General features: G+C 43.2%; 1 protein-coding gene across 1 annotated transcript in view; it reads right to left on the bottom strand.

The window, feature by feature from the left end:
- Positions 1-331: 331 nt before the first annotated feature.
- T265_03122 (hypothetical protein) overlaps positions 332-9534 on the bottom strand; it is a gene marked incomplete at both ends in the record, with an annotated part of 15512 nt that continues 6309 nt past the window's right edge. The window contains one exon of the mRNA XM_009167527.1: positions 332-2384. Coding sequence (XP_009165791.1) covers positions 522-2384 — 1863 coding nt within the window. The remainder of the gene's footprint in view (positions 2385-9534) is intronic.

A 9534-nucleotide genomic window follows, 5' to 3' on the forward strand; every position in this document is an offset into this window, starting at 1 on the left:
ATGCCATATAAGCACAGCTGTTGGTTGTAAGTCTTTCATCGATTCACTTCCGTTTCGGATAATATGGACCAGCAGGCCGATCGGATACAAGGGGTAGATCGAGTCCTCTGCGTTTCACTGGGATGATGTGATTATTTTGGTCTAGGCTGCTGTGTGTATTATTGGCCCTACGCATGCATTCCGCTCCAATCCTATCTAGATTTTAGGCACGGAATTTATCGATCCTGATCAACACTCATGACACACAAGTGAATGACCTCATCGTCTTGTGTGAGCGGACAAAACTTCCACGACATTTGTTCAGACAATGATAAATTGGTGCTCGTGAAGCATACGGTGCTCATGGGTAGGAGAAGTGATAAACATAGAAACACAGCCTTATGAAGTTAACAGATACAGAACTGGACCAGTATGTGTACAGAGAGTTGATTACGTGGGAAGACCGGGTTGTGTAGACTGAGCTCGGAAAACTGTTTAAAACTAAATTTAAAAAGTTACTGGAAAATGCTTGTTTGGCAAAATCAAATCAAATGTAAATGCTTGTCACATTCTTTCTGAAAATAACCGGCCACTTTAGACGTGTTGTTGAGCTCCAAGGGACGTTCTTGTTTTGATACATGCGTTTCCGGCTTCAACTGTAATTTGGCATCTATCGCCTGAAAGCCGTTTCTTTCATCTGGCGGCAGATCTTCACCGGTGTAGCAGGTGCTGGTTATCCAGTGTTGCTTCAGGTCCGTAGGCTTTGGGAATTTTATGTGACACTTCGGACAGATAAATGGACGTTCATTTGAGTGCAGGCGACGGTGTAGCTTCAGATGGATATACTGACTGAAGCTTACCTCACATGTTTTGCACGCAAACGGCTTCTCTCCACTGTGCAAACGCATATGAGTTTTCAGATTGCTCGTACTGCTAAAACGTTTCTGGCAAACCAAGCACTGATGCGGTTTTTCACCTGTATGGACAAGATTATGCTTTTGCAAATGAGCCAGTTGTGTGAATCCTTTATCACACAAATTACATTTGAATGGTCGCTCCCCTGTGTGAGTTCGAAGATGGACTTTCAAGTTAGAGAGTTGACCAAATGTTTTCTGACACACGTTACACTCATAGTGCATTCGACCATCACGCTTGGTTAGTGGGAACGGGAGGGAACGATGTCCACGTGATTTTACCTCGGAGGCGCGCGTTGTGGAACTATACCGGGGTAGATCAGATGGTCTGGAAAATCTGGTCATGATGCCGTCAGTTGACATTCTGGCTTTCGCATACCATAAATTTTCTGCTGTACTTGGAAAACTGAAAGGGCTGTGTGATAATCTGTCCAAGTGTTTACCCGGCTTAGTGTGCTCAGTTGCTCCCGTGTTCATAAATGAAATAGATGCTTCCATGAGTCCCTTAGGCGTTAATGAGGTGGAACTGCTAAGAAAGGGGGGTAGAAATTCTGCCATGGCCGGGGGTAGGCCTACTGATGATCTGTTGCACCGATCATTGCAGGTATAGTTGTGGAATTCAGTAGGAGTGTGTGTTGTGGAATGTGCTGTATTTATTGGTCTGTGCTCGTAAGGAGGGAAGTGAGACGTAAGTAAACCGTTTGGGCTTACATTGGTCGTTGTAGCCATTCTCCGACTAGGAATGGGTGACAGAAGGCGTGATGGAGAGGAACAGCTATTGACTTCATGACGTGTATTGCAGAATTCAGCTCCGCCACTTTGCATGACACCCACCTGTTGTCCGGTCGAGGGCTTTTGATATAGATTAGGAGCAATTGATGTGGGTTTCAGCGATGTGTTATGACAATTGGTCAGAAGAGCTGTAATGCGCGGTGCTGTGTTGATCACATTAAACAAGCTGGCCCCAGAGCTCAAAGGAACGGCATTGGTTGTCGTTTGTTCTCCATGGTCCGGTCGGCTGGATGAGAGCCTGAAATCAAGTGGCTGAGGTTGCGGAGCAGTCATTTGCCTACTGATTGCATATCGATTCATCCACATTTCATAAAAAACAGAAAACCAAAAGGAAAACGGCAACTGCAGTGATTGAACCTGCTGCTTCGACGAATATTCGGATTCCAGATTCACCCCGCAGTTAAGTTTGTCCAACTGTTGTAGGTTTGTCGCAGTGGGATGATCAGAGCACGATGGTGGGACTGTTTTGTTGCGATCGGCTGGATTAGATGATGTGGATGAAAGAAGGCAGTCTATTGTATACAGAGGAGGCGCCGTTGTACTGTGAACGAGTGAAACTGATCTACCTCTTGTGTGCTCAAGAGTCCGCTCATGATCGTGCATTTCGTACTGCATTGTGCCAAGTGTAGGCGTACCTGACAGATTTAGCAAAGCATTCCCTGAGTCGGTTGAAAGTTCTGTAGATTCTGTTCCCGGTGACTGAAAAACATCGAAAAAATAACGAAACTGAGTGAGCTAGCTTACTTCGTGAAATCGGACACGGTTCGCCATTGTTGGTTTGACAGTTTGAGTCAAACAGCCGAACAATGGGCCGCTCATCATGGTGTGTGAAGTGAAGGTTGAACTAACCTTCACAAACATCGACTTAGAAAAATGTTCAACCGTGTCACTCTTGTAGTGCAAAAACTTACAAGATGTTAGCAAGCTGGCAGCTCTCAAAATTATTATGTGCTGGAAAAAGATAAATGCAGGAGAAACTGCTCAGTTTTGTCGGCATAATCGTCTCTTCTACCCAGATGAGTCCCCAACTTAGTTTGCTGTGGAACTAGTGTCTTTTCCCATTTAGAGCCTGATGAGGTCCAAAAAACGAAAACGAAAGTAAACCGATCACGAAATTTTATGTGCGTTAGACAGACGCTATTAGGTGTCTCACTCAAGGTCTTAATAAAGCATTTGAAAGGACAGTCTGACCTTGAGGCGGTCCCCATTAGCCACCCTTTTATCAGACAAGGTCTGAATGATAGTCTTTCTTGTCAGACCAACTTATTTGGTGTATATCAGTTTAATTGCTTATGTGTAACAGGCGAATAACGAGGCAGCCAAGCATATTCCGGCAGGTTTCCTCGAAGAACAACAACGTGATAGTGATACATCAATTTCAGCCTACCTGCTCGGTACGGGGCATCTTATCGAACTTACAGAGGCGTTTTAACCCGTTTACGAAGTTCCATGAAGGTTCCCCATGTTAACTAAGCATTGGATTTTAGCCACTGCCAGATCCATTGTGACATTCGTATTCAAAGTCGCATTGATAAACGCTTCGCACAGGTACTGGCAGAGCTGTACTGAACACAGAATAGCATACCAACCCCATCATATCCTCTATCTACCAAGACTCGTGAGAGGATCGTTTACCAGATAAGTTTATCCAAGCCTTCTGTGAAGTGTGGTCTGGTAAATCTGTGCCAATAACCCTGGTTTTGTTATTTTAAGAGCATGAAACGTTTTTACTTTGCATTTGAGGTTCGTTCCCCTGACATTTAACATAAAAATTCCGTCTGTTCTTGAGGAAGTTTCTCGATTAGGTATACCGTACTCGTTTCTTCAAGCTTATGTGACAGGTAACCTTGGAACCCAACTTGTACTTTGTGTTGGCAGTGGGTTACGCTTACAAAGTCCTTCAAAAAAGCCCCCTCCCCCACGATTATCCGTCTAATGGTAAAAATTGTATACGTCTTTAAAAATCGAAGCAGAAGCTTGACTATCACTTGTGCGATAATGATATCTGCAATAATCTGGTTTTGCGACAAGGTGAAACAGAAGTATTCGTATAGGTATTTGCAGCCCATTTCCACGTGTGTAGTTGGCGTATGCAGTCAGTGATGTGGTAGAACCCCAGGTATTTCAATCGATTAACTGAAACTGACTTAAGAAAAAGAGGTACACACCTATTGGCTTTGTAAAAGTATGTTCCGGCGTTCTGGTTATCCACGTTTGTTTCACAGTAGCTTTCCAAGCTAGATGTCCTCGACTGTTCCGGTCCTTACTGAAAGCGTCACAGGATCGGACACTAGTGATATATGTTCGACGAGACACAACAGGCTGCATGTTTCCACGACAAAAACACCGGTCATCATTTGTATCTGCGTCTCCTCGCAATCCCAATTTACACATTTTTACGACAAATATAATTCCAAGGTGAAAACATTGGGAGGTCTCAAGGAGACTTTCCTCAGTTGCCGTTGACATCTGCGTCACCATTTTGCTCCCCTCGTGGCAAATTCAGCACTAACTGAAGGTAACGCACGAGTGAGAGTGGCTCAGCTCTGGTCCATAACCATGTAGAGTCAACGGAATACCGTAATCCAGCCCAAGAGAGGCTATTACCCTCACCGTTCACACCTTGGTGTGCGATGTACCACTCCATCAGGAGAGAACCAAAGCTAATTTGTTCTGTGGATGTCTGTCTCGAGGGCTAAGTATGCTAGATTAGAAGAATCGGTGAGCCTATGCAAGCACGTTAGACAGCATGATATCTCATGCGGATAGAGGAAAAATACTGTAAAAATCTAGATTCCGACCTGCGATCCATCATAAAATGATGGAGATTGTAAAGGAATTTGTTAGAACTTGAATTGAGGAGTCCAATTACATGTAGCATATTTCAAAAGACAAATCTGGGGGGTGGGGGATGAATATGAACTGCTGACCACTAGGCTACCAGAACTAAAATTAAAATTAACATTAAACCGCCACACGTGAAACAAAGAACTGATTCCTCTCTAACGCAGCAACTGCAAAACGCTTTAAACCCTGCGTAAACGGCGCTGATACATTAGCCTAGGGTACACCATTTTTCCGGTCAAGTTCAAATTTTACAGTCCAAGTGAACTTTTGTTTTGGTTAAGCTGAAATTTCTGCCTGAGGAGTAGCGCAAACAACTCAGTTTGTACACCGGCAAGTTTCGCGACAAAAGGATTCTGTCCGACTTGACCTTCAGCTTAAGAGGACAGATTTCCAAATAGAAATCAAAATGTATTTTGATCACAGTTTACTGCGAAGGCATAAAAACCGTCTCCTTCTGAATGAATGAATGCTAGCAGCAAAGTTCTCACTGTTCTAGCGAATAATTAGTAGGTCAGACAGTTCTTTCTACGTTGCCATTTTTTACTGGTCCATACGGCTCCATAATCTATCTTTGTGGCAAATAATCAGGTCACTTGTCAGCCTCCAAGACTGTGTCATCGGGGAGGGTAGAGCAACTGAACAAAATCTAAGAGCACTGTTGAATGACTGTTACAATGGAGCGTCAGCACATCTTCACTGTCGTTCCAACAGACAGCCAGGTTGAATGAAAGAGAACTTTGAAAGAAAAAAATCCAAGGCACTGATTTATGGGGAGCCAACTTTCTTCAGTTACTCAGCACAACAACGGTATCATCACTGGTCAGCCGATACATCCCGAGTCATAAATTCGGACGGTTTGAAATTGGGCGACAATGTATCCGAACACATGTTGTTCTGTTTTGTTTTACGACGTCCGGTGTTTTGAAAAGCTTTCCATCCCTCTCACACCTCACTCGAAGGTTAATCGCCAGCTCAGGTCAATCACCTGGGACAGAAATCTGCAATTCACTGGACAAAAAATCTGCAACCGTGGGTGATGAATAGATACCAGTGGATAATCCTCAAAGTTGTCCTACCTTATGTTTCGGAGGTTATTGTGGGGGAGATAAATTCTACAACGTTGGGTCTGTTTCATGCGACTTGCCGAAAAACTGTGCCCAATTTTTTTCACAGTCAGTGTTTAAGGACGCTCAGTAAATGTCCTCAAAGATCCTAGATCTATCGGATAGCAGTTCGTCTATATAACGAAGTTGTTAATTTTTACCCGCGGAAATTCGACGTTCCATAATATCGAATACCTGCTCTCCAGTAATATTTCCTCGCTGTCTTCACCCCGATTGTGGTCACTGGAGGAAAGTCACTGCACGAAAAAGTATCCATATTGGGAAATTCAGACTAGTAGAGAATTCTTCATGAATCCTGCTTTTATCCAGAATAGTCCCCTCATTTCCAGAAGCCAAAATGTCAGATTCTCTTCCTCTGATTTAGCTTGCGTAAGACTATGAGTGTGCGTTTTTGGATGTCGATTATGATTGGGGCCAACCAGCTCAGAGATCCGCCTTCAGCTTGCGAATCCTCGACAATTCATGTAAAAAGACTGTTTGTGGTATCCGAACTAAGAACCTTTATTTGCCCCCTGAGGGACTCAGTGTGTTCACACATCATTCCGTCGACCAAGTGTTCGCATATTCACGTGGCTGGCTCTTTGAAGCGACCTTGTTAACTTGCCCCAAAATCCGAACAAAGTGATAATGTGACGGAACGGGCCATCCCACTTCTTGTAATCAAAGTTCACCCATTGAACGGCAGACGTGCTATGTTTGTGTCCTGATTCCTCTGATTCAAACTCACAACAATGCTCACCGTGTACATGCTACCGTTTGGCTAGAAACGTCCCAGTTCCTATTCCGCATTTCACTAAGCACATCTATTACAGGCTTGCAGGCAGTGATGATGTATACAAAGGTCTTCAGACTGCTAACAATTTTCGGAGATGAATCTCCCTATTCCTTCTTTGGAAAACACAAGACTCGTCGGATAAAACACCGTAAAGGAGATTACTCACTGTTTGATAACCCACTAACTGTTTCCTTACTTTTGAGCCTCATCAGGTAGGCGCAGTTCCCGGGGTTCCTTCAACCTTACGTTCTATTTAAACCCAAATTGGACGGATTTCGACAAATACACTCATTTGCATAGAAATTTGGTGTTCCCGAAAAACTCAAGGGAATCCCTCGTTTATGATGATTTTCAACTGAATGTGCTGCACGAAGGCCACCTCTCGTTTCAGTTGGTACGATACTCAAGATATCGCAGTATATTTTCACAAAGAACATCACAAACGAGAGATTCGGTTAAGTTTTCTGTGTAAACCAAATGGGTATAAAATTTGCGCATAGATTTTCGGCTTTGAATGGGAATATGCATCATTTGGTGTATTGAGAGATTCGGTTAAGTTTTCCGTGTAAACCAAATGGGTATAAAATTTGCGCATAGATTTTCGGCTTTGAATGGGAATATGCATCATTTGGTGTATTGCGATAGGGTGCTTCGACTGAGAGTCGGTTAGCTGGAAGGTCGACTAGCTCGAAGTCGTTACGCTTGCAACATGAAAAAATCGCATCACATGACATGTTTGCTGATTACCTGTCAACTAAGTGAACGAAACGCTTCGCTGATGGTAACAATGTCGCAGTAAATGACGGAAGTAACACGCGAACTGTGTTTTGAACTGCCAGCCGTTCGGCAAATACGATCTTCCAGAACTGAGAAGACAGTGGAGAAAATTACATTCGTAGTAGCTAACAAATCCAATGCCACTTTATTTGGCTTCTGGCGTTCGTTCGAGCCGGATTCCTCCCATACAATGAACGGGATGGCAACGCTTAAGATGTCCGTATGCCAGCCCAGAAAACAGTTAAACCGCGACTTTCGTGAGACTGTCCTGATTTGTAGCTGAACGTTTGCACTGAGCACTGATGTGTACACAAAGCCGAACTACCAAATTTCTCCCGTTGACGGATCGTCTATCCATGTTATATCGTCAGCTTCTATAAAGCCACCCTCGCTTCTCGTCTCACGTGATCCACTGCGAACGGATTCTGAACTGTATTCGCCCTTTAAACGTGTGCTCCTTCAAGGTTCACTGTCCTCACCAATTCCTCGTCTGTCACACAGACCGGATGCACCGGTGTCGATTGCCACTATGGTGACCACGCCCAGGTAAAAACTTAGGTTGATTCTGTAATTAGGGGCAATTTACCTGCTTCAACCACTTCAACCTCACTGTGGTTCCGCAAAAAACCCAAGCTGAACTGACCACAAGGAGAGAAATGCGGTCTTTTAAGCGTACAAGGCTACAGCTAAGTAGAAATTTCGGTAGACAGCTATAAGTTGAGGCAGCGAGAAGACAATTCAGGGAGCGAATAAGCAAGTGACTGGAAGGAAACAATTAGCGTCATTTTGCTGGAATTTATCTAGCAGTGGAAATTATCCAGTGTTATGCAATCAGCAGTGTGGTGGATATCATTTTCGTGCCTGCAGTGATGAAAACACATAAATACGTTATTTGCCAAATTGCTAGCCGTGAAATAAGCCTGGTAGCTGATGGGTACTTCCTGGTATATCGACCGATATATCTGTCTTCAGAATGAAGACCTGTCAAAGCTCGAATTTACCATAAGTTCACCCTCGTACACCGAATTCTTTCGGTGGAAGACAAGCCACGTTATTCAGAAGGTGAACTATAATTTGGCTCCGTCTTTTTATCATGTTCTCAGGAGTTCCGTTACCTTGATAAAAGCAGTGGACGTTCATTAAACTACATTCATTTATTTCCAAACCGTGAAACATTAAACATGGAAAGGCACTACCCTAAACTGTCAGAAAGATGTAGGAAATGCAGTTTTAGACTAAACAAAGCGTTCTCCTAACTGTGCATTTCAAATTTTTCCGTCAGTGTACACAACAACTGTTCGCAGATAGATGTGAATTTGTCGTAAACATCTGACAGAACTCCCACACAACGGTTGTGATCGAAAAACCGCTTTAGAAGATTTGACTTATACACTCATCTGTATACATATTTCGTTTTGTCGGGAAATTCACCTAGGACTCAGCTGAATCCCTCGTTTATGATGCTCTCCTCATGCGACGAGAAGGGTGAAAGGGATCATCGGCTTTTAGAGAGTTTCTAGCAATCTTATGAGTAGTAGGACATGAATGGAATGAAAAAGAGTAGAGTGTTGCTCTTTAGAGGACGTTGTTTTATCACACATTCCGCCCAAATTACTTGTTTGTTTTGCGTGAAGCACACGATGCGTACTAAAGTCTATAAAAACAGTACTCAGGTTTTACTGTCATATTTTACTTTAATTTCTTGACGTGTATTGGGTTACGGGAACAATCGTGGACCTTGGGGTCCGATTCAAGTTACTCTAAACTCCTGGTTGGTGGAGAAATTCTAAACCGGTCAGTAGTAAATCCGCACGGAGTAATGTTTAAAGTGAATATTCGGCACCTGGCGTCTCTCAGCCAGTTAGACCATATGGTATCACGTGAAAAAAAGACCTAACCTAGTGGATCGATAAAACATCTGCCTGTCAATGATAGGTGTTATGGTCATACCGACGATGAAACTGTAAGCGGAAACATGTTTGTTAACTACTTAACTTTTCGATGGTATTGTTCAATTGTGGAATCTGAAACTACTACTAAAGAAAGACTCAAGCGGTCCACTGTTTTCCACGTTACCTCTGTCAGAGACAAAGAACTCACTCATTATACGTTGACATCTGGAATTCGCTTACTTATAAGTAATGTAAACAATAAGAGATATGTTATGTGACCACAGTAAATTAATTTTTTGTGGTAACTTGCTGGGACATTATTGACACGAGATAGAAAGTGGCCCCGTGTAGCAAGTTTATTCGCTGACTGACCCCTAGACATTCCTGATATATATATATATATATATATATATATAGAGAGAGAGAGAGAGAGA

Source organism: Opisthorchis viverrini, assembly GCF_000715545.1.
Source record: "Opisthorchis viverrini unplaced genomic scaffold opera_v5_42, whole genome shotgun sequence".
Classification (NCBI taxonomy): domain Eukaryota; kingdom Metazoa; phylum Platyhelminthes; class Trematoda; order Opisthorchiida; family Opisthorchiidae; genus Opisthorchis; species Opisthorchis viverrini.